This window comes from Mustela erminea, chromosome 11 (genome assembly GCF_009829155.1).
Source record: "Mustela erminea isolate mMusErm1 chromosome 11, mMusErm1.Pri, whole genome shotgun sequence".
NCBI lineage: Eukaryota > Metazoa > Chordata > Mammalia > Carnivora > Mustelidae > Mustela > Mustela erminea.
Window position 1 is genome coordinate 24,736,996 of NC_045624.1, and position 25,072 is coordinate 24,762,067.

The 25,072-nt window shown below is 39.6% G+C and overlaps 1 protein-coding gene across 5 annotated transcripts in view; it reads left to right on the top strand.

Moving 5' to 3' along the window:
• The window catches only part of GRM8 (glutamate metabotropic receptor 8), a 732,641-nt gene that overhangs the window by 511,117 nt on the left and 196,452 nt on the right, over positions 1–25,072 (top strand). The window contains exon 8 of one of the 5 annotated variants that reach the window (XM_032305562.1): positions 6,612–6,693. The exons of the other annotated variants lie outside the window; for them this stretch is intronic. Coding sequence (XP_032161453.1) covers positions 6,612–6,631 — 20 coding nt within the window. The 3' untranslated portion in view covers positions 6,632–6,693. Of the gene's footprint in view, positions 1–6,611; positions 6,694–25,072 lie in introns of those variants that run through there. 5 annotated transcript variants of the gene reach the window in all.

Below are 25,072 nucleotides of genomic sequence, written 5' to 3' on the forward strand. Positions count from 1 at the left end.
AGCCCATGGTTCTGGGCCAGAAGGGGGAGTAAGTGAGGTTAAGAGCTGGTGCAGGGGTCACTCTGCCTGGGGAAATCCCTACAGCTGGGAGTACTGGCAGAAGAGGGGAGTGCTTGGGTACATAGGCAAAGAAATACAACACGCCCTTGGGAATCTGGATCCACATGGCTGTGAAAGGCTGTGGGGTATCAAAGATCTGTTGACTCCGAGCATCCTGTCCAGCAAGTGTGCCTCTGAAGGGAGAGTCCACCTGCTCTCAAAGAAACACAGAGCAAGGGTTCTATATTTGCCACTAAAATCAGGGACTGGCTTATCTCCTACTTTTTTTTTTCCTGACCTGATCTACCAATGGTGACGATGATGATGATGATGATGATGATGATGATGATGATAACAGCAGGTGGCACAGAGTTTACTTCGTGTCAGATGGTCTTTCAAAAGTGCTTAATACGCATTGATTATCTTACTTCTCTTAAACGCACTATGAGAAAGCATTTCTAATTGAGGCACAGAGAGGCACATTTAAATGTCAGCATGGTATTGGATGAGTCTGCCTCCTCACTTCATACTCTGGACTCCTGGGTCATCCCCTGTCTCTATTCAGAAGCCTGTGGAATTTCTGCAGCAGCCAGTGCATTAAACTAGGACTGAACCATACTGAACCATACTGAATTTTTCTGTATTCTCCCTACTCCTAAGCAACACAGGGATGGTGAACCTTGACCAGCGGTGGGGAAACCTTAGAAGGGAATGACAGGGCCTCCTGCTGCTCTTTTGTGGTCCTGAGCATTACAATCAGGGTCCAGACTGTTGTGTGTGCTTGGTAAAGGAAGTTGCCCAAATTGAAATATGCATGTACCATGCATCTTTATGCACATGAAAATTTACAATCTAAGTTAAAGGTGGCACAGGGAGCAGCTAACTTTCTTTCATTATTGCGTATAATGAGATTACTCTTGAAGAGACCAACTTTGTTCAAGATGCAGATCTAGAGGCTTGTGACTAGCTACAATCTGCCTGGCTGGTGATAACTTGTAGACTGTGTGCTTTGATGCTTTCAGAAAATCTCCAGTTGTCTTGAGCAAACATCTGCTCTTGTCATTTCCTTTGCAATTCTTTCTCACAGCATGTTACCTCATCTGAGAGAACCCACAGACTATAAAGACTGACATGAGGTTCTATCCATTTCTAGCTACATGTAAGAATGTACATCAATTTAAGTAACTTTGGATATCTTTTTATTTCATTTCCTCCTCTTCCCCAAGTCCCATTATAAGCTGCCAATGATTTTTCATTTCTTTTTAAAGTGCTGCCTAAAATCGGTTTTGAAGACTACTACAGGAGACTTGTATTAAAACAATCAGAATCCCAAATCTTTTTTTTTTTTTTTCTAAAATAGAAGCTTATTATGTATATGTGGGTATTTCCAGCTTCTCCTTTTCAGGCACATATTTTAAGATGCGCTTTGAGCAAGTATGTCTTTAAGTTAGACACATTCACACCCATAAAGGAGGGAACATAAACGGATCATCATGAGGCATCACTAATATACCCGTATTTGACAGGATAGACAATTGTTGTAATAGGCATCGCCAGAGCAGCTCAGTGGATTAACATGACAAAGGTTGATTTCTTCAGGAATATCTCAGTCTTCTGCAGGTTAGTGAGTTTAAAGCAGGGCCCTTTGCTCCATGGAGTCAGCCGTTCTGGGACTCAGATGCCTTTCACACAGTGACTTTGCCATGCCCTAGAGCTTCACTGTGCTCTGCTGGATCTTTGCACTTGGCTGGTCAGTAAGGGAAGAGAGAACACACGGGAGAGCCAGCAGGATGCCTTTCAGAGGTGGGCCTGGAAGGGTCATGCAGTACTTGGGCTCGTATTTTATTGACCAGAACTCAGTGATGGCCATGCATAGCTAGGAGGGGTGCTGGGCAATGTGGCTACCAGCCCAGGAGGAAGAGAGATACAGTCTGGGGAATAATAAGCTAGTCTGATAAGTCTTCTGAATGAGAACTCATTCTGCTGGCTGAGTTGGTTCCCATTCTCTAACCCCTGAGAGAAGGTCTCTAGCGAGTGAAGGATACAGAATATATTTACTAAATCACCTCACATAGACATCTGTTTAAGCATGTATTCCCTTCATGTAAATGTGAATTCCTGGGGGCACCTGGGTGGCTCAGTCAGTTAAGCATCTGCCTTCGGCTCAGGTCATGATCCCAGGATCCTGGAATCAAGCCCCACATCCGGCTCCCTGCTCAGTGGAGAGACTGCTTTTCCCTCTCCCTCTGCCTGCCCCCCTTCTGTGTACACAATTTCCCTCTCTCAAGTAAATAAATAAATAAATAACCTTTGAAAAAATGTGAATCCCTGGAGGCCAGGGGTAGCATCTTATCCATAGGTCCTTCTTTTAGTAAAATTAACAGTTCTTGTTTTTTTTTTCCTTCTCATCACCATTTCTGAGCACTTGTGTTTTTTATCGTGACTCTGATTTCTTCAGTGTTCTCACCCTTTCCCTACTGCCCAGGGTGGCTGAACTTAGGTAGATGCTAGGAGAAAAGCGATTTGATGAGATGATTTGCACCAAGATACAACTAATTGTAAAATTCTCTTCAACTTCCACATGTAAAAGCCGGTGGCATTTGTGTTCTCATTCCTCCTTTAGACATATTTCCATGTCTGCTGTGACTCTGCAGGTCACAGTTTTCAGGGTAACAGGCACTTTTACTTGCCCACCCCTGTAAACCCAAGGCTGCCCACAGTGTGGCTATTGATAGGGACACTGATTCCCTTGATCCGTCATTAACCACTTGTCTAAAGTGAAGCTCTTTCAGTTTCCTCTGAGCATTAAGAACTATAAACTCCTGGGCCTGTGTTCTGATTCCACGGCATTCTGATTTCTAATATGTATGGGGCTCTTTGATGCTTGCCTTACTCATTCTTTAATCCAGATAAATTTGGGGGACTCCCATTTCCCACCCCCTAGCCTATGCTGCTGGCCTCTAGCCAGACCTAGAGTAACTTTTCAATTGAAGCAAACAGGTCCCAGCCCAAGGGAACTGTCAGTTGATGGAATTTGAAGAATAAGTGAAATGGAGAAATGTGGGGGCTTCATGAAGGGGACATCATTGTGGAGAAGACAATTCTGCTACCTCTTCGCACCATACTCCCGACTGCCACCAACAGGGTTATGTTAGATATATTTCCACAGAACACATCTGCAGCTTAGAAGCAGGAGCAGGGAAAGGAGAACTCTTACAGTCTTTCTGGTTCTACCTCTTTCAGAGGAAACAAGGGAGTCAGGGTTTCCTTTTAATAGAAGGGCAAGTACTCTTATTAAAAAGGGCCTATAAGATGGGTAGTCTGACCCAACGTTACTGATCCATACATCATCATCCCAGTTTCAGTTACTACAACCAGGGGAAGTATTCTTGTGAAAAGGAGACCTGACTCTTCACATATGTGGATTATTAGAGCCCTTTGCTGGAAACGGGAGGAAGTCTAGCCCTTAAATCCTCTGGGGCTCTTCAGAGAGATGCCCCAGATGGTTAGTCACACCTCACTCTTTCTGGAACTACTTTCAGAAATTACTCACATTTCAGTTTCTTTAGACCTTCATCTCCCCCACCAGTCCCAGTCCTTAATCTGTTCTTTTGTGCAATAAAGTTGTGTCAGGGGCTGCTAGATGTCCACTAACATTTTCTTCCTTCTTCATGGGCATAGGCCAGACTATTTCCCAGTCTCTCTTGTATGTAAGTGTGTCCATGCTCCAGGTTCCCTTTAGTGGGAGTGGATACATGCCACTTGAAGCCCAGCATACAAACTTCCCATGCACTTATGCTTTTTTCTCTTTATGACTCATTCATCTACTGAACACCAAGATGGCCTTGGAGCCTCCTATAGAAGAAGGCAAAGAATCTTCATTCTGGATCCTTGGAAGACTGTGAGAGCTGCCCCATTGCCCTAAACACTGGCCCTAAACTATTACATGAGGAAAAATGATTGTTCTTTAAGACAAAAAAACTTTGAGGTTAATTTTTTTCTTCAGTCTAGCCTATATTAATTAATTCAGATGGATTGGATTGGGCTTTGTAAGATGGTTTTGGTATCAGGAAATAGCCTAGACTAACTGTTACTGTTTCTTCTAGAACTAACCAGCAGAGGTAATTTTGGTTTAGTCTGGTCTTGGGTAGGCTTCCAGTCTGTAATGGATTTACTTTTTAGGAATTGAAATGATGAAGTACTCATAGAACTTGTGATCCATTTTCATGCCACCATTTATTCTTTCTTTGTGTTTCTCTGTCTTCTTTATTTCTTATCCATACAGTATGGCTAACCACTTAGAACTTTTAAAAAATCACTGAGAAATGTATTTTAAGCATTGCTGCTTTTGAATCTTATATCTATATATCTTATCTCTGATGTGTTAAGCCTTATGGGAACCTCAAGTTTATAAAATGAACAAACATAAGTGAAGGCAATGCTATTTATATAAGAATGTTTAGTAGTGGCATACACTTTTAGAGTATATTATTATTTATTCACTAGGAGTTAGTATTAGAATATATAGTATTTTCTGAACCAGTGGTGTAGTTGGATGAGTAATAGATATGTTATTTAGGGATGCTGTAACAAATTACCGTAAATTTAGGATTAAAACAACAAAAATTTATTATCTTACAGTTCCTGAGGTCTGAAGTCTCAGTCTGAAGGTCTCATCAGGCTAAAATCAAGGTTTTGATAGAGCCACAGTATTTTCTGGAGGCTCTAAGAAAAATTCTGTAATCTTGTCTCATGGCTCTTGGAGGCCAGTCATATTCCTTGGCTCAAGACCCTCTTCCTCCATCTTCAAAGCCGGCAATGATGGAGTCCCTTTCACATGGGATCACTCTGACCTCCACTTCTGCACCCTGCTTCTTATTTTAAGTTCCCTGTGATTACACTGGGCCCACCTGGATAATCCAAGATAATCTCTCTATTTTAAGGTCACATGATTAGTAGCCTTAATTCCATTTGCTACTTTATTTGCTCTTTGACAGGTGATAAAACATATTCATAGTTTCTGGGAATTAAGATATGGACATTTTTGAGAGGGGACCATTATTCAGCCTACCACAGTGCTATGAATCACTTGAATGATAGCCCAGTCCTTAAAGATTATGAAGTCTCCCCAAGAGAACAATTTATGGAATAATAATACTGTGATAGAAATGAAGTCACGGTTTATTGTAATATAGTGAAAACCATTGAAAACAGACTAAGGACAAGAAGAGAGAGGATATTGTCATGGATTCATTCTTGGTTGAGCTTAGTTGATTTAGTGAGAAAAACGTTGGATAAGCGAAATATAAGCAATGGCAAGAATGTGAAAATTATCTTGAAGGCCATGAAAAGCAAAGACGTTTAGACTATTGAGTGGCATGAGTAGTTTGTCTTTTAGAAAGATCATCCTTCTAGCCCCATGGAGGGTTGACTGGAGAGCGAGAAGACTGGGAGTAGGGAAATCTAAAATGCTAGGGCAAACATCCAGTGAGTGATAAGGAGAATGTAGTGGAGACAGAGCCTGGGCATGTTCAAGAACTAGGTAGGAGACAGATGCTTTGGCAGTTGGTAATGGTTGGTTAGATGAAAGAGAAACAAAGCAGTGTCTAGAATAACCTGTTTTCTTTTTCTTTTAAATAATGAAAGTGTTAAAATTAATAGAGGAGGGGGGCGCCTGGGTGGCTCAGTGGGTTAAGGCCTCTGCCTTAGGCTCAGGTCATGGTCCCAGGGTCCTGGGATCGAGCCCCATATCGGGCTCTCTGCTCAGCGGGGAGCCTGCTTCCTCCTCTCTCTCTGCCTGCCTCTCTGCCTACTTGTGATCTCTGTCTGTCAAATAAATAAATAAAATCTTTAAAAAAAAAAATCAATAGAGGAGGAACAACGGCACTATAGCGATAAAGTCTGTTTTGTTTTAGGTATGTTGAGTTGAATTCCCCATGGGCCTTTTGGGGAGAGGTCCACTTGGAAATAAAATAAATAGATGGGGCACTCAGGAGCAGAGTTCAAGAAGTATAGTCGGAATCCAGATTTGATGATCCAGTGCCTTCTGGTGATTGATGATTCCCAGTCAGGGGCGTGATGTAATCAGATGCACGTGTATCAGTCAGCCGTCTCCTAACACACTTCTCCTCAGGTGTGTCCATTGGTACACTCAGTTCCCCAAATCCAGGATTAGAGAGGTTTGGGCCCAGCCCATTTCTCGGAGAAGCAAATAGGAAAAGAAAAAAAAAAATCAAAACAACAGTAAGATACACAAAGTGAGGTGATGATTGACCTAAAAAGGAAAAAGAAGCTCCACTGCCAGTATTTTCCTTCCAGAAATTGGACAACGGGTTGGAGGTAGAAAGCAAAACACTTGACAGTGCAATTTAACACAGGTGTAGGAAAACCCGGCTCACAGAGCTTATCTTTAAATGAATGTTCATTAAATGAAAGTGAATCAACAGGCAGAGGAGTGCACCAGAGGACAAGTCTAAGTAGAGAGACAGAAAAAGGGAATGAGAGGAAGAAAATACATTAGGCCAGTTGCATGTCCTGTGAAAAATAAATTGGTCATGTTGATTTTCTGACAGATCCAGGAAACTATGTTTGAAATCACTGCCAAGGAGGAATTTTAAAACAGTGTTCCGGGCGATGACAACAGTGCCACGAAAGTGTTTAAACTCCCAAGGGGTCACCAAAGGGACACGTTTCATTAAATGCATGTATTTCTGGTATGCTTGGTACAAGAAATCTGTTTCATTTCTTTATAGCCTCATTATGTCCATTTTTTAAAAGCTTAAAGGACAAAGCAGAGCTTTAGTGACGGTCCCACTTCTCTATTGTGAGGCAAAGTGCAGGGTTTAAGTCTGAATTGAAAAGATTTTTGATTGTGTAGATTCAGGATCAGACCCAAAACTGTGTGCCTTTGAGTTTGATCACCATTCAAGCCAAGCTCTGAGGCATTTGACATGGTGAAGAAATAGTGACAGATCAAAGGATAAAGAGAAAAATCACTGCAGATAAAATTCGGTTCACACATTTTAAAGGCAGGTGTATCCTATATACCATGGGGGTGCAAGGTCAGGCTGTTAGTGCTGATGAGCTGGCAGCTCAAGAGAGCAGAAAATATTTTATGTTTTGATGACAGTAGAATGACCAACACACTGATCTTTAATCCCTGTGTTTGCTAGAGGGGAAAGCGAAAGAAGGTTGCAAAACAGACACTCACAAAGCAGTTTACCAAAAAGCCATCAGTATGTAAGCTTTGTCTCCTCAGACTCTTCTTAGAGATGCCAATGAGAAGTCGATCGAGACCTGTACTCCTGAAACAAATAATGCATTGTATGTTAATTAAAAAATAAAAAATAAATAAAAAAATACCAAATGCAAAATCCTAAAAAAAAAAAAAAAGTCCATCCCCTTCCTGTGAAAACGTTCTTTCCCCTCATTTGTAAAAAGGAGGCAAAAATGATAAAGACATATCTTTGGGTGGGGTAGTATTACTCTATTACGTTAAATTCAGTTTTTTAGTAAAATATTCATAATATGTTTTTTTTCTAATTTGTGTTACCACCACTGAAGGTTTTATATTTTATCAGTCTATTCCTTATGATTAGAATAATGAAATCTTGGAGTTTTGTAGATGGTGGGGGATCTTAGAAGCCATTTAGTTAGCCATTCTGTCCCTGTCATCTCTTCAATAATCACACAGCAACAGTTTTTGATTAAAACTCAAACTTTGTTTTCTTTATATTCATATACAGCACCCCTGTCAGGGAAAGAATCTGTCATGAGCGTGGTGACTGCTCAAACATCCACTTGCTTATTTCAGAGGTAACATTGAGGATCAGATGAGTTAAACGAGAAAGGAAGATAGGAAGGTAGCAAGGAAGGAAGGAAGGAAGGCAGGAGAAAGAAAGAAGGAAAGCAGGGAGGGAGACAGACAGAGGGAAGAAGGACAGTAAGAAAGGGTATATTCATCATTATCAACAAAGGTGCTCCTCTTTTAGGGGCATTGCAAATTAGGAAGAATAAAAATTATGAATGTTGCTTTAAAAAATATAACATTGGAATTTAGAGAGAAGAAGTAAAGGAAGAGGAAAAAAATAGACTTGCTATAGAAATCAGTAAACACCTTGTATTTCTTGATTTCTTTTTTAAAGATTCAAGATTGCCTTTTATCCTAACAGCTGCTGCTTTGAAGGAAAAAAAAATCCACCCACTCCTCGAATCTCTGTCTATTTGTAATTTCCCAGCTCCCTGGAGGCCTTGGTGAATTGTGTGGCATATTTTCCAGAGAAAGATTGCCCAGCTAAGAACTCGAGTGGATCGCAGCCTGGGTAAACTTAAGCTATCACAAAGCTTTCCAATGATACACCTCTGTAAGGGAGCTCAGTGGTTCCAGGACCCTGTCTTGTCATCTTTCATACATGTTGACTGTCACAGATGACAATAGTGTACTTTAGTGGGAATGCACTGAAGGCGTAATGAAATCATTTGCAACCTACTTTATGACTCCTTTTAGAAGAATACCTGAACCATGCCTCCCGGGTTACTGACATTTGATTGCTGTAGAATTCCTACAGGTTTAAGACTATTCACACTGATGAATACTTTATCGGGTACACATTTCAACTTTGACCACTTCATAAAGTTTAGAAACTGAAATCTATGTTTACTTTACAACAAGAATTACTTCTAAATTATGCCTCTATATTGCAAGGACTCAGTAAGTTAAAAGAGAGTAATGCATACTGCAACAGTTTATGGACTGTGCACCAAGAATTATGCAAAATGCTTAAATATATTATTTATTGATTTATTCTTTACAATAACTTTGTAATGTACATATTACCCACTTTATGGATAAAAATTCTGAGTTTCACAGAGGTTAAATAACTTTCCTAAAACCTTCTACGATGTAAGTGGCTAATCTAGGAATTGAACTCATGTCTGTTTTGACACCAAAGGCCAGGTATTTCCATTGTCTTACAATGTATAATATATATTATATATTAACTTTCTTTTGAGGTGGGGTAACTGCAGGAAAGATTATATTAAAGGCTAAACGTTTTCCTTGGAGAAGTAGGGAGTTAAGATTATTTGCTTGGGAAGTGCATCAGGTTATGAAAGAGGCTTAAGGCCACCTGCATGAGAAATGTCTTTAGGCATTTCATTGATAGAAACTTAACTGTGGTGAGGGCCTGAATGGCAGTGGATGATGGCACAAATGCATAATGATGTAGTCACTGGAAACACTGGAGCTGTCAGGTAATTCTGGACAGGGAACAGGTAGAAGGCATAGACAATGGAGCTGATCCCAGAGGAAGATGTTCTAGAGACTGGACATGTCAAGCAAATGGAAGGCCTAATGTTGGCATCTGGTTACATCTACCTCTGACTCTCACTTGGCTATGATGCTCTTGCAAAGTAGCCAGAGGAGACACTACCCAGACAAGTCCTGGCTTCCACCCTCAAACCAGCAAAGGAACTCACTAGCAGAGAGAAAGATCTCATTCTGCAAGTTCTTATACCTGATTGATCCCAGGCTGTGATATTTCTAAATTAAAAGTCAAAAACTCTGTGAATCAAATCTTTCCCCCATTGGTGTCCACTCTCACCACTGTTATTTAACATAGTACTGGAAGTCCGAACCATAGAAGTCAGACAACAAAAAGAAATAAAAGGCATCCCAATGGGCAGGGAAGAAATAAAACTTTCACTATTTGCAGATGAGATGATACTTTATATAGAAAACCCAAAATTTATTACACCAAAAAATTGCTATAACTGACACATGAATTTAGTAAAGTTGCAGGATACAAAATCGATGTACAGAAGTTTCTTGCATTTCTATACACCAATAATGAAGCAGCAGAAAGAGAAACTAAGAAATCAATCCCATTTACAATTACACCAACAATAACAAGATCCCTAGGAATAAACCTAACCAAAGAGGTGAAAAACCTGCACTCTGAAAACTGATGAAAGAAATTGAAACTGCACTGATGAAAGAAATTGAAAATGACACGAAGAAATGGAAAGACAGTCCATGCTCTTGGGTTGGAAGTACAAATACTGTCAAAATTTCCATACTACCCAAAGCAATCTACACATTTAATGCAATCCCTATAAAAATAACACCAGCGTTTTTCACAGAGCTAGAACAAACAATCCTAAAATTTGTATGGAACCATGAAAAACCCAAATAGCCAAAGCAACCCTGAAAAAGAAAAGCAAAGCTGGAGGCATCACAATCCTAGACTTTAAGTTATATTACAAAGCTGTAGTGATCAAAACAGTATGGCACTGGCACAAAAACAGACATAGAGAGCAATAGAACAGAATAGAAAACCCAGAAATGAATTCACAACTCTAGGGTCAATTAATCTTTGACAAAGCAGGAAAGAATATCCAATGGGAAAAAGATAGTCTCTTCAACCAGTGGTGTTGGGAAAACTGGACAATAACATGCAAAAGAATGAAACAGAACCCCTTTCTGACACCATACACAAAAACAAATTCAAAAGGGATGAATGACCTAAGTGTGAGACATGACACCATCAAAATCCTAGAGGAGAACACAAGCAGTAACCTCTTTGACATCAGCTGTAGCAACTTCTTTTTCGCTATGTCTCCTGAGGCAAGGGAAACAAAAGTAAAAATAATTAGGACTTCATCAACATAATAAACTTCTGCACAGCCAAGGAAACAATCAACAAAGCTAAAAGGCAACTACTGAATGGGATAAGATATTTTCAAATGACATATCTGATAAAGGGTTCATATCCAAAATGTATCAAGAACTTATAAAACTCAAAACCCCAAACATGAAAAATCCTGTTAAAAATGGGCAGAGACCATGAATAGACATTTTGCCAAAGAAGACATACAGATGGCCAACAGACACATGAAAAAATGCTTAACGTCACTTATCATCAGGGAAATACAAATCAAACTACAATGAGATATCACATCATACCACTCAGAACAAGTTAAAATTAACAACACAGGAAACAACAGGTGTTGGTGAGAATGGGGAACACTCTTGCCCTGGTGGTGAGAATGCAAACGGGTATAGCCACTGTGCCACTGTGGAAAACAGTGTGGAGTTTCCTCAAAAAGTTAAAAATAGAACTACCATACAATCTAGGCATTGCACTACTAGGTATTTACCAAAGAATACAAAAATACTAATCCAAAGGGATACACGCACCCCAATATTTGTAGCAGCATTATCTACAGTAGTCAAATTATAGAAACAGCCCAAGTGTCCATCAGCAGATAGAGGGATAAAGATATGGTATGTGTACACACACACACACACACACACACACACACAGGAGTATAATTCAGCCATAACGAAGAATGAAATCTTGCAATGATGTGGAAGGAGCTAGGGAGTATAATGCTAAGCAAAACAAGTCAGTCAGAGAAAGACAATTACCATATGATTTCAGTCATATGTGGAATTCAAGAAACAAAACAAAATGAGCAAAGGGAAGATAAATGGGAGAGAGAGGCAAGCCAAAAAACACTCTTGCCTCTGAGAACAAACAGATGGTTACCAGAAGAGGCGGGGTGAAATAGGTATGGGATTATGGAGTGCACTTGTCCTGATGAATACTCAGTGTTGTATGGATGTATTTAGTCACTATATTGTACACCTAAAATGAATAGTACACTGCACGTTAACTAACTGGAATTTAAATAAAAACTTAATCCAAAAATCCCAAGTCTTTCCCCCTTGTTTCAGAAACTGAGCCTGAAATATTCAAGGATAAACACACCTGGTGTCTGATAAATGCATTTTTTTTTCACACTTCCCCATATGAAGCAAGCTTAGCCTTAGCCTTGCAGAAAAATGAGAAAATAGAAATAACCCACTGAAATTCTGAAAGGCATCACTATTCAAATTAAGGGATCCAGTCTATTGTGTTCTTATGGAAGAGTTACTTCTAGAAATAAGAAAGTAGTTTAGGCATCTTAAATGTATATTCTTAGTGTAGTTTCCAAATAAATAAACATTTCTATAAAATTATCCAGATATTAGCCAAAAGAACTGGTAACTTAAGGTCTATTATTATTTTGATGAAATAATTGCTTTGTAAATTTTTATAAATGTAAGTTGGTAATAGGTAGTGTAAGGTAATGTGTATTTTTCAAATATTAGATGACATAATTGTTTGAAGTGGAAATAAAGCCTGCATTGAAAACTATAACTCCTCAAAATTATATGTAGGAAAGCATGGCTATTGACCTACTTGATTTTTCCTAATTGTCTCTTTTTGAGCAAACTTGTTCACAGCATAAAGGAGGGCAAGGGGTGGCCGTGTCTGCTGAGCTCTGTCACTTCTACCACTGATGTCCCTGGATGGCTCACCTGCAATTACGGGTAGGCCCAGCCGTCCCTTGTCTCTCCCTCCATCCCACCATCCCTCTCTCAGTTAATCACATTAATGCTTTCCACATCCAGTCTCTAGAATCATCTGCCTCTGGGATCAGCTCCATTGTCCATATTTTCTACCTGTTCCCCGCCCAGAATTACCTGACAGCTACCATGTTTCCAGTGACTACGCCATTATATATTTGTGCCATCATCCACGGTCACTCAGGCTCTCACCACAGTTACTAAGTTTCTATCGATGCCCAAAGACGTTTCTCATGGAGGTGGCCTTAAGCCTTTTTCATAACCTCTTTCGTAACCTTGCACTTCCCGAGCAAATGAACTTACTCCCTACTTCTCTAAGGAAAATGTTTAGCCTCTCTAATGTCATCTTTCCTGCAGTTACTTTTCTCCACCTTAAAAAGAAGTTAAAGTCTTATCCTCTTCCTGCTCCCGTCGGTATGTTTCTCTCTCTTCTTCAACAATGAAGGAAGAGCTCGCCCGCCATGCTTGCGGAATAACCCCTCCACTCATGTTTACGACCCTGCCTCTTCTCTCCCGTGCTTTCCTCCCTCAATTGCTCCCATCTCTTTGGTGTCTCCGTCTTCACTCACACTTTATCCTCTGCCTGTAAGTATTCTCAAATACCCTGTCTATGCATGAGAGTAGAATGATCCTTAAAAACACCCTCAGGGAAAATGAAGTTTCTTATCTCTTAGTGTTTTTGGGGACGGGCACAAATGGAATAGCAGGTGTAATTGAAGTTTTGAACAACCAAGTGTGTGACAGAGGGTAGAGGTGAGAACCAGCCTCCCCCAGGGGTACCTAGGAAAGGATTACTGGAATATTGGGCCTGATGCATCATAAAGTCATACTTTCTAGCAGCACACACGTTTGGAGCGCTAGGAGAATAACATAAGTTGATGCCACAGGGGAGCAAAAGGTATTATAGAAAAATAGCAGATATTACAAGCCTAACTGATCTCTTTCTAAATTTCAGTGCATTTCTGTAGAGAAATAAGTTAGCTGTCAAATACACTTCTCTGGCTAACCGCTTCATAACTCCAGATAGTTACGGAAAATATTGCTGCCAACTTGATTTTTAAATTAGGCCAATTAGACTGAAAAGTCAGGAGTCTAAGACTATGTATAAGAAAAGAAGGGAAAACAAAAAAAAAACCCCGTTTTGAAAAAGAAATCAGGCTGGCCTTTTAGAAAGGAAGAACCAATGTGCTTATTAAATTCGCATGTCTAAATGTAAATGTTTCCTAATCCAATTCAGTGGTGTCAAACAGATTATCTTTAAACACCTACTATGTGTCGGCTATTTAGAGAATGCAAATATAATAACAAAGTGATATAAAATCTGTTTCAGGTGATAGGATTTAGGCAAGTGAAAATATTAGAGAATAGAGTTGAAGTATGACCAACTGTGAAAATATATGCTCAGTTATTAACCTGACAGGGTGGTCAGAAGAGAGAAAATCAGTGTTGGCTGCAATTATCCATAAGGGAAATGGAAAAGAAGAGCCAATGGAGGGCTAGCAAGAGTACAAGAAAAGTGAGGAGCTGGTGCATGTGGGCCTGGGAGATCCAGCTTTCAGCTGTGGGAAATGGATAAGAACCTGTTTTCAAGTTTAGAGTATTGATATTGGGGAAATAAGAATGGAAACAAACAAATACTTAAAAAAGAGGGTTCTCTTATCCTCCAAGTCACTTTCTGGAACACTCTTTATTCAGGCTCCCAAACCTTTCTTTAGTACATTTTACAGCAGAACTTCACAGTCAAAAGCAACAGCCCTGGGGCCAGAGCATTTGGGTTCAAAGCTTGGTTATACCATTTAATGAGTGACTTCGAGGAAATTTTTCAATGTTTCTGTCTCTTAGTTTTTTTGTTTGTTTGTTTTGTTTTGTATTTTTTTTTAAATGTATAATATAGAGATCATGACGGAGCCTCCCTGATAAGGCTACTTTGATAATTAGATGACTTGATGTATGTAAACAGCTGGGCACAACGTCTGGCACGGAATCAGCTCTCTAAGCGGATGCCGCCATTGTCGACCTACCCTTGGGGCTTTGAATGCACACCCAGGGTACCATTTAAGTAACTCCTACTGCTTCCAGTTTGCTGACTCCTCTTCGAATGCACACCCAGGGTACCATTTAAGTAACTCCTACTGCTTCCAGTTTGCTGACTCCTCTTTGAAATTCTGATACTGAGTAGAGGGACTTAACTCATACTAAAAAAAATGCCTAATGTATCATAATGGCTGTAGTCTCTTAGTAGAGGTGAAAGTTCATTTGCCTTTGCTGCTCTGGTGAGCCGTCCATTGTCATCATAGGTTCCTGGCTGGGGAGGGCTATGGTGACATGTTTGTGAAGATTTCTCTAGTAATGGATTGTTACGAAGAGATTGGCAGTAGGGCTGACAAGTAGGCATGAGGTAACAAGGACCAGGTTCTTCATGAGTGTTTTATTTTTGTAGTAGACACAGAATATATTGGGAATGGATTGAGCATAATGAATAATAGGAGCATTGGAAGTAAAGATACGAGGAGAATGCACAGATTGGTTCTTAGAAACAAACTTGGAGTAGTTTGTGCTCTCTATGGTAGTTATTATTCATGTTTACTTTTTTCTTTAGCGTGGAGGTTGAGCAAAAACAAAAGGTTCTGAGAGACTGTTGGCCTACCGTGATGGTCAGTTTTTTGTGTTAACTGGACCATGAGGTGCTCAGGTGCTCATTATTCTGGGTGTTGCTGTGGGGGGTTTTTGGATGAGATGAACATTTCAATCTGTAGACTGAGTAAAGCAGATTACCGCTACTAACGTAGGTGGGCCTCGTCCAATTAGTTGAAACCTGAATTGAACAGAAAGGCTAATCTTCCCCTGAGTAAGACAGGATTTCTCCTGCCTAACTACCTTCAGACTGAGACATTGGCTTTTTCCTGCCTTCAGACTTGAACCGAAATATTGGCTTCCTATATTTTGAACATGCCAGCCTTTGAAATGAAACTATACCATCACTTCTGCTTCTCAGGCATTCAGACTTGGACTGGAACTATCCATTAGCTTTCCTGGGTCTCCAGCTTGCTGACCCACCTTGCAGCTCTTGGGACTTGTCAGCCTCTATAACTGCATGAGCCAATTCATTATAATAAATCCATTTAAATATGTGTATTGAAATACATGTATGTGCATACACACACACACATACCCTATTGGTTCTGTTTCTATGGAGAAACATTATAGACCTCCTTTATAAATTTTCCTAATGCAATAGGCAATTTCTGTCAGATTCACATGAATCTTTTTGAAACAAAAAGAAAAACCACCCAGATGTTACTTGCATACATCTTCTTTGTACTAAATATTAGCAACATTAAAATTAATATCTACTCTTGCAATCATTTGTTTTCTCCTGTCTTAATGGAACTTTTATCTAAATTCATTTCCAAGTGATATATTTAATGATTACTTGGGTCTTCTTTATTTGTATTAGATTTTAACAAACCAGACAACCTATACAATAATCAATAGTTTGAAGTTGATATAGTGAAAATTCCTAAAGGAAATAGTTCTTCAGTTGCTGCCATTCTTGAATAAATATGCCAAGATATTTATTTATTTATTTTTCTTTTTAAAAATAAATGATTTCATATTAAAGTTTGAATGTTTAAATATTTTGAGGCTCTCCAGTATTTTCAGTTGCTGAAATCTTAACAGTTTCACATGTTTCAGTGGTTATGAATTCAAATAATACATTCATGACAAAATGTTAGTATAACATATATGTGTGTATGTATGTATTTATATATTTTTAGACTTGTGTGAAAATATCTGTATATGTACATATAAATATAGAGATAGGTGTAACAATACCACCTAGATCACCAATCCAATGATTTCAGGCACACAAATATATTTAGATGGAGATAAAGTATATGTTCAAAGAGTGACTGATATAGCCAGTTTTCAATGTATAGCACTCATAAAAACAAGCACTACCACAGCAATGTTAATGGTTATAGTGACAAAACTCGCAAATGGGATGGGCTAGGCAGGTTTCTACACCAGTAAGGAGGTTGGTGTCATGGGACATGGTGTCTAGTGAGGTTGTAAATGTGTTTAAATTAAAGAAGTGCCAAGTTGGCTTCTCTAGGTAGTTAGGATAGCGAGCTTATGGTCTCAGGGTTACTACTCTGGATTGCGAGTATGAAGTAAACAGAGCAGGAGGTTTTTAGATGACCGGGACAGTCTGATTTCTTTATTTGTTAGTTATAGGTAGACAGGAGAGGTCCAGACCTTACTGGGTCAGAGGGAAGTGTTCGTGAATTCTAGGAAAAGCACAGGGGCTGCAGTTGTGGGGTTCATAGACTAGAACTGCTGATGGTCTTTGATAATAGCCAACATAAGAAATAAGTGCTTGGATGTACTGTGCTCAGAGGGTTTCCTCCCACCTCTGACTCTTGTGCTAAAACAATTTGACCTGGTTTAGATGACGGTCTTTAGATGGAAAACTGTGCTTTTATAGACTCTTATTTATAACTTTTCCTTGACATAGCCCCTTGGATGTCCAGTTAGCATTTCAAATTCAACTTGTGCAAAACAAAAACAAAACAAAACAAAAAAACAAGCAAAAAATTTGATGCCTTGAACACAAGCTTATTCTATCCCAGGAATCCCCATTTCGGTGAATTGTACCCTACCTATCCTTTGATTGAGCTAAAAGCTGAGCACTCACCTTTAACTTCTCCTTCTCTTGACTCCTCCTCCTCCCCCACGTCCTCCTCCAAGAGCTCTAAAAGTAGTCACCTTGCTTTCTTTTTCTACAAGGCATTCAGAGTAACACAGTATTCAGTCATGTCTGATTGAAACTCTTCACTGGCTTTCTTTTTTTTTTTTTTTTTTAAGATTTAATTTATTTATTTGACAGAGAGAGATCACAAGCAGGCAGAGAGGCAGGCAGAGAGAGAGGAGGAAGCAGGCTCCCTGCTGAGCAGAGAGCCCGATGCGGGCCTCGATCCCAGGTCCCTGAGATCATGACCTGAGCCGAAGGCAGCAGCTTAACCCACTGAGCCACCCAGGCGCCCATCTTCACTGGCTTTCTATGAAAAAAATCTGAACTTGAGCTCACTGTTAGGGTCCTGATCTCTCTCCAGCTCTATGTCATCCTTCCCATTCCCACCTGTTCACTCTGTCCCCCCAACGGTGACTCAGTGACTCTTTTGTTCCTTGAACACACTGAGTCCTTTCCTAGCCTCACGACCCTGCATTGGTGGTTCAGTGGTAGAATTCTCGCCTGCCTAGCCTCACGACCCTCTGCACCTCCTGGTTTTTCTGCCTAGAATTCTCTTTTCCAGATTTGTCAGATGGCTCCTTTTCATTCTTCAGGTCTTCATCACTCAACACTTTTTGACAGATGACAGAAAACACACTATTTTTAGCAGAAGGGAATCTAACATGATAAATTGGTGGTTATAGGTTTTTTTTGGAGGAACTTGAAAAGGGAAGCGCCAGGTTGGGCCTTCAGAAGTGACTCCAAGAACACCATCCCAGAACCGGCCGACCAGATCTGTATCATTAGGGAGCTGGGAGATCAGGAAGCCACTGGCCCACCTGGTGGCTTCAGGATTACATGACCATACCATTAGCAGGGGATGAGGATGAGACTGTCCATGTTTCATCTTCTCAGCTTACCTCAGAGGGGTCCAGATATCTCTACCCTGGTATACTCTGTTTACTTCTGTCATCTTCCAGTCTCCTGGGCAGGGGTTTTGGCTAGGGGGACTAGGATAGCAATTCTCTACTTCTAGCGGTATTACTTTGACTAAATACTTGCTCATAAAACCTGGCTATTGGGGAGAGCTTGGGTGGCTCAGTGGGTTAAGGCCTCTGCCTTCAGCTCAGGTCATGATCTCAGGGTCTTGGGATCGAGCCCCACATCGGGCTCTCTCCTCTGCGGGAAGCCTGCTTCCTCCTCTCTCTCTCTCTCTGCCTGCCTCTCTGCCTACTTGTGATCTCTGTCTGTCAAATAAATAAATAAAATCTTTAAAAAAAAAAAACACCTGGCTATTGGGACTTGATTTTAGATCTTGAAATAATAAAAATTAAAGTGGATTACGGTCTAAAGATTTCCAATGTCATTTTAAACAGGCTACTTAGCAATCACTGAGGGAGTTTATCAAAAGAACAGATTTTTTTTTTTTTTTAAACTTCTTTCCTGTACATAGTGATTTCCTTGGTAGAGCTCAAGAGTCCATCCATTATTAGAACTACCCATGCCTGTGGTGCCTGGTTAGATTTAAGAACTATGAGACTAGAAATCTCTGAGGTCCCTTCCATATTTGGTACAAGGATTAATACGTACCCTTTACACATATATATTCACTGTCATTAACTAAGGTAAAAGCTCTAAAGGGGCCGACAGTGGGAACTGACCAGCCACTGTGCTCTCCTCTATCTGCCCTGCGTGTGGTTGGAATACAAGGCGGCCCAGCCCAACACTCCAGGCCTGCAGCTGCATCAGCTGTGACTAAACGGATCCCCAGAATAGCTGACTCATTCCATTGCTTCCTGTTTCTCTTACTATAGTTTAAAATGTTTACAACGGAGAGCCTAGCACACTGCCCAGTGCCCTGTAAGTGCTTGCTAATTACTAGTTACACATACATGTTTACTAAAAAAAGGGAAGGAAAGGAAGGAAAAGGGAAGGAAGGAAGGAAGGAAGGAGAAATCCAGTAATGAAATAATGTGGGAAATGTAGCATAGGAACAAAAGGTACTATTCTTAGGTTAGGATGCAGTTTTTCCTTAGGAACATAAATACTTAAAGTCTCTGAGGATGAAGATCGTATTATGTCCTCCATTGTTTTATGACTGGCCAAAAAATTAAATTTTATGGGACTGGTTTTCAGGCATCTGAGAGCTTAGGTAGTTTCTTTTTTTGACTGTACATGGCTTAAAAATAAATGTAATAGAAATTTTTATTTTATCAGATATTGTTAGAGCTTGATGTGAGAATGGCCTTGGGCCAGGTGAACTAAATCAGAACTGGGGTTCTTGAGGCCCTTTTCCCACACTCATCACATTAGTAATTTCTTTCTCTCAACTTTTTAAACTCTAAAATACAGGTTATAGTAACTTTTTATTATAAGGTTGTTTAGAGATTCAAGTGAGCTAATGAATGAGAAAGTGCTAAGAAATATTTCAAATTGATATATAAAAATGATTACTTAACATTCTTGTAGAAAGAAGCTTTCTTAAAACTACCATCATTGATTGCTAAAATGTAGAGCCATGCTATATTCCATTTTACAGTCTTCCGCCTTATTTTCATTAATTGAATTAATTAATGAATTGAATTGAATTGAATTAATTTCATTAATTAAATTCTTGATTTCTTTTATATCTGTTTATATCAGATACTGATATCCATGAAACAGCTTTTTGTTATTAGTGGTCTAGAAATTATGAATTTCCATTTGTTTTGGCTTCTCTACACCAACCTCCCACATATTATAATCACTGTGTGAAGTTAAGTGGATGATTAATATCACCCTACTAACTATCGTAACAATGCATGTCTTGGTTCTGATGTTCTTCTGTCTCACTGTGGACCCAGCATCAGTTCAGCTAACATTTTCCATCCACTTGTAAGTGATGCTTTCTAAACTTGAACAGATGTTATAGTGCCTGGGGGGGAAAAAATCCATTTTTCAATACATCTAGATCTTGGGTCTTTTAGATATACTTTCCATCGCTCTCCTTTGAGCCAATATTTATCATTGCCCTGAAAAACACGCGTTGCAGTTAGAAGGATGCAGCTAGCTCAGGCCGGCAAGCCCCCAGGAGGCTTACAGCATTTCTGGGGAACGCTGGCTCTTTATCTGGAGCCTGCAAATGATTGTTTGACGGACACCGAAGGGAGAACCTCATCGGACACTGGAAATGGCACCCAGGAGCACAAAACTTCCAATTGCTTTAGGGATAGAAAGTCACAAGGATACAGAAACGTAAAAGTAAAATTCAAAATATAATAGAAAAATAAAGGGGAAATAGATGAGGAAGAAGGTAAGAAAAAATATAGGAATTGCTCTTATTTTTCAGCCTTTTTCAAAATAATGGGTGCAGGGGAGGGGGTGGAGGTTGTCTATCAGGATCCAGATTCCTTGGGCATCTAATGAAATCATCATGAATTTTCCAAGTGCTTCACATTTTACATTTTTGAAAGGAAGAAGATTTACATTTGGCATCAACCCAGCAGATACAAAGCAGCACTACCAGAGCTCTTATAAGCTTATTTTTATTGCATTCAGTCGTCATAAAAGCAGTACGGTTACAATTGAGGGAAAGTATGGAAAATGGCTTCATCATGAATTTTGATAGCATTGTTGAATCTTTAAATCTCCTGTCATTCCGGTCATTCCATCATTAGTCTTTCCCTCTCAAGTCCTTTGATGGCAATCGTGTTTTACAGATGAACCCATTAATTCACTGGAAGTTAAGTGATTAGCTCTGCTTGACAGTCAGGTGCAGGGTTAAGATTAGATAAAAGGCCCTCAGGTTCTAGTCATTGCTAAACCCTGAGGACAGTGACCTGCCTTATTATAAAACCAGACATTCAGAAATCATCTACTAGTTTCTTCCACCACATTCGAAAGAAAACTTACTACCTTTACCAGAAAAAAAAAAAAAATGTCTATGAAGGTTTTAAAGACCAGGTTGCTAGAAATATGTGTTTTTCCCCTCAGAAGCTGAAATTATAATTTAAGGACAACTTCTTGAAGTAAATATAAATGTATTTCAACTTGTGCAATACACATATATTTAATAATTCAGTATTTAGTTGACCTGCTAATGTTCCAGGCACCACAGTAGGCTCTGTTGGGGTTACAAAGATATGTAGCTCATAGAATCTGTCTACAGTTACTGATTAATTCATTGCTTCATTGTTTTAGTCATTGATTTATGGTAGTCAATAACTGTTAAATTAGTGAAAAACATAGCTTGGTCTGGAAAGGTTTAACGTTGTAGTAGCAGAAGAGAGCGTTGGTAAGCAGACAAGTCTGTGTCATTCAAGTAGAAGAAAAAATATGATTCTCTCCCAAATAAATCTCACAGGTAGAAAGGCTTAGTATATGTTTAGTTATTAGTATATCCACAGATATACCTGGGGTGTTTTGTGACACAAATGCAACTGGAAAATAATTGTAATATAAGTTAAATGTTGATAAAACACTATATTATAAAAGATAAGCAGTTATTTGTTAATTTTCCTACAAATTTTTGTTTAGTTTTTCTTATGCTTGTTTAGCTTTTTAAAACTTTTTCTGGAACAATTTTGTTATATTTCAATCACTCTAGCATACTCTTCTAAATAACACTGTAACAAAGACCAAGATACTGCATATACTTGAAAAATTCCCTTTCCGTTTACTGTAGGAGAAAAACAACTCTTTAGATTAATTGTGAGGGTTTCACCAGAGGATTGCCTAATTAAAAATGACCAGAAAAGCACCAGCCTCGGAGACTCCTTTAATTTGACAGCCTGGATCCTCAGCATGTTGGGGAAGCAGTTCTCCGGGGATAGTTCTGCATTCTGCTCCATTAGGAAAAACCTCTGGAATTTAGCTCAAACAATAGCAGTGCATGAAGGAATAACTTCCTTCCCTGAATAACAAATATTTACTGCATTTTCCTGCATTGTTTTTCACCTTTTTAGTAGGTATTTTATTACTAAAATAAAAGAAGTGTTTTATGGAAAAACTGCTCTAAGGTGCAGACTGTGGGGAACTCAGGGATGCAGCCATTGTAGCCAGGAGTGTAATTCCTGTCTGAAGGTTGGGCAAGAGCATTCTAGAAGTGATGTGAGCCGCCCTTAAGCACCATTTCTAGCGTTTTCCTCAAACAGTGTTTGTCACGCTTCTTTGTTCTTCCTTTGTTGAATGTTCACATTAGTAACTACTGATTGATGCTCAAAAAAGACGGAGATTACAGGCTGGTAAGTATTGCATACTAATTCCTCTAATTGGGGGATGGGAAGAAATGCAGAAAGGTGTGTGTAAATGTTATAAACATTTCAGAAGAAAAAGAGAATGACCTACAGGGGGGAAATGTGCCAGTTACTCAGAGGGTAAAAGCACTTTTCTTCACTTTCAGTTCTTAAAGGGAAACTCCCTTTGTTCTGCAGCCCTTTCCTCTTAAATTGTCCACAATGAGTCCCTCTCCATCCTCAGCTCCCTCCCTCTGCCCAGTCCCCTTCAGCCCGGATGCTACTATGACTTCTCGCTCTCTGTGCCCTTCCCCCATCACCAGCTTTTTCTAATCTCAGAAAATAAACATGTTCAAGTTCCTTCTCCCATAAAGGAAAAGGAAAATAAATAAGTAAAAATTCCTCACTTGGGTTAATTCACTAGATGAGAAAGATTCTTTCACAATGTACACGATGCATACTTACATATCGCACATTTATTTCTCAGTGATACAAAAGACAAACCCACCAACAAACAAAAAAGAAGCCCACCAAAAATCCACCTTCTCTAAGCTTTCTGCCTACCTGGGGACTATTGATCTTTCCCAGTGGCTTCCTTCAAGGAGTGGGGGCTCCCCACTGTTCTCAGCTATCACCACTGCCCCCTGGTGCTGGAATCCAGGTCACTGGTTTTCCTCTTGTTCCTCATGGTGGCATGATACTGTTACTAATCTTGCCTTTATTTAAGATTTTGATATTTTGGTCATGGATTTTTGCTTTAATTTATATTTTTAAAACATGTTCATTAAGGTAGTATTTATTCTGGTCATTGATTTTTTTTTTTTTCCCTCTTTACAACCAATTGAATGCCCCACTCACCTCATCCTCTTCACCCTCGTCCCAGCCCTGCACGTCCACTGGAACATTTGGCAGGTCATTCGAGCTAATTCTATCCATCTTCAATCAAATCTCCCTCACACTGTGAATGCCATCCCATTTTACCCGGCTGTCAAAGCTTGGAAATCTGGGAAATCCTAGACATGCTTTCACGCTTTTCCTTATTTCTGTCTCCTTAACCGTATAATCCACAATCATATTTGCCTCCTTTCATTCTTCTGTGTCTTTCTTCACAGTCAGAGAATTTCTGAGTTTCTAGAATAGTCCTTCATCTTTTTTATGCCAGTGTGTCTCCCATCCTTCCTCAATGACATGGTTACAGCCAGAGAAATCTTTCCAAAATGCAAATCATAGCATACCCCCTGACTACTTAAATTCCTCAGTAGGAATTGGCCTAGAATAGAATCCAAAATCCTTAGCAAGACACATAAGAACCTTAATCATTTAACCCCGTTAAACCCTTCATTTTTGTCTCTTGCCACTGACCATTAAGACCTTCGCTAGAATATTTGCAGGGCCCTTAATAGGCTATTTTCTCACAGCTTTGAGCCTTCTAATGTGCTATTTCATCTGTTTGAAATTCTCTTCTTTTAATATCTAGTTCATAGCTCACAGTCTCCAGGAAGCCTTCCAGATGTTTAAAGTCTGAGCTAGGCATCCATCCCATCTGCTCCCTATCCTTCCCTGCCTCCCTCTCACAGCTCTTAAGCTGCTTCCTAGTCAGTCTGCTTGCCGCTATGAGCTCCTTGGGAACAGAGACTATGTCTTTTCATCTTGTGTGTCTAGTACGTAATATAGTTCTTCGCACAAAGGAGGTGTTTCCTGTCAGTTATCATATGGTTTCACTTACTTGTGGGACATAAGGAATAAATGGTGGACATTAGGAGAAGGAATGGAAAAGTGAAGGGAAGGAAATTGGAGGGGGAGATGAACCATGAGAGACTGTGGACTTTGGGAAATAAATGGAGGGTTTTGCGAGGACGGGATGGGTAAGCCTGGTGGTAAGTATTAAAGAGGGCACGTATTGCATGGAGCACTGGGTGTTGCTTGGAACACTGCATCAAAAATTAATGATGTGTTTTATGATGACTAACATAACATGATAATAAATAAATAAAGGGGGGGGAAGTAGGTGTTTCCCAAATTATAGAAAATATTAGCCTAGGTATTTTTCTTTTCTTTTCTTATTTCATTTAAATGATAATATATCTTAAATAACCTAGTACTATTTTCATGTGTTACTAACAGTATTTACTGTGATGCATCATGATGTGTCTCTCTTCCTAGAAGTTGTTATTCTTGAATATAGTCATCTTAATCCCTCTCTGCCCTACCCCATCCTACCTGCTCCTGAAGTGTTACCCCATCCAGGCAATCCTAGTAGAAACATGAAGAGATCCTTAAAAATCATGACTTTTTCGTAGGAGATCCATGAGGCAAGTCCAGGAAAGCAGACAAAGGCTGGGGGTCAGCATTAGATAGAGCCACAAAGATTCTGTCTCTCAATTTTTAGCTTAGGCCTCTAGATCCATGACACTGTCAAGGCAAAAGACCATTGTTGGCCAGTTTAAATGCCTCCGGCTGGACTTTGGAGCTAAATAGGAATTACATGGACATCTAGTTCAGGCAAGGAGCCTAGAGGGACAGACATATCTTAAGGGTCTGACTGACCCAGACTAATATAATTTGCTAGAGAATGCATGATAGCATCATTAAATCTAACTAGGTTTGCCTAAGCAGAACCTGGATGAGAAACAGAGATCTAAAATAAGACTTAGTACATTTCAACACTCAAGA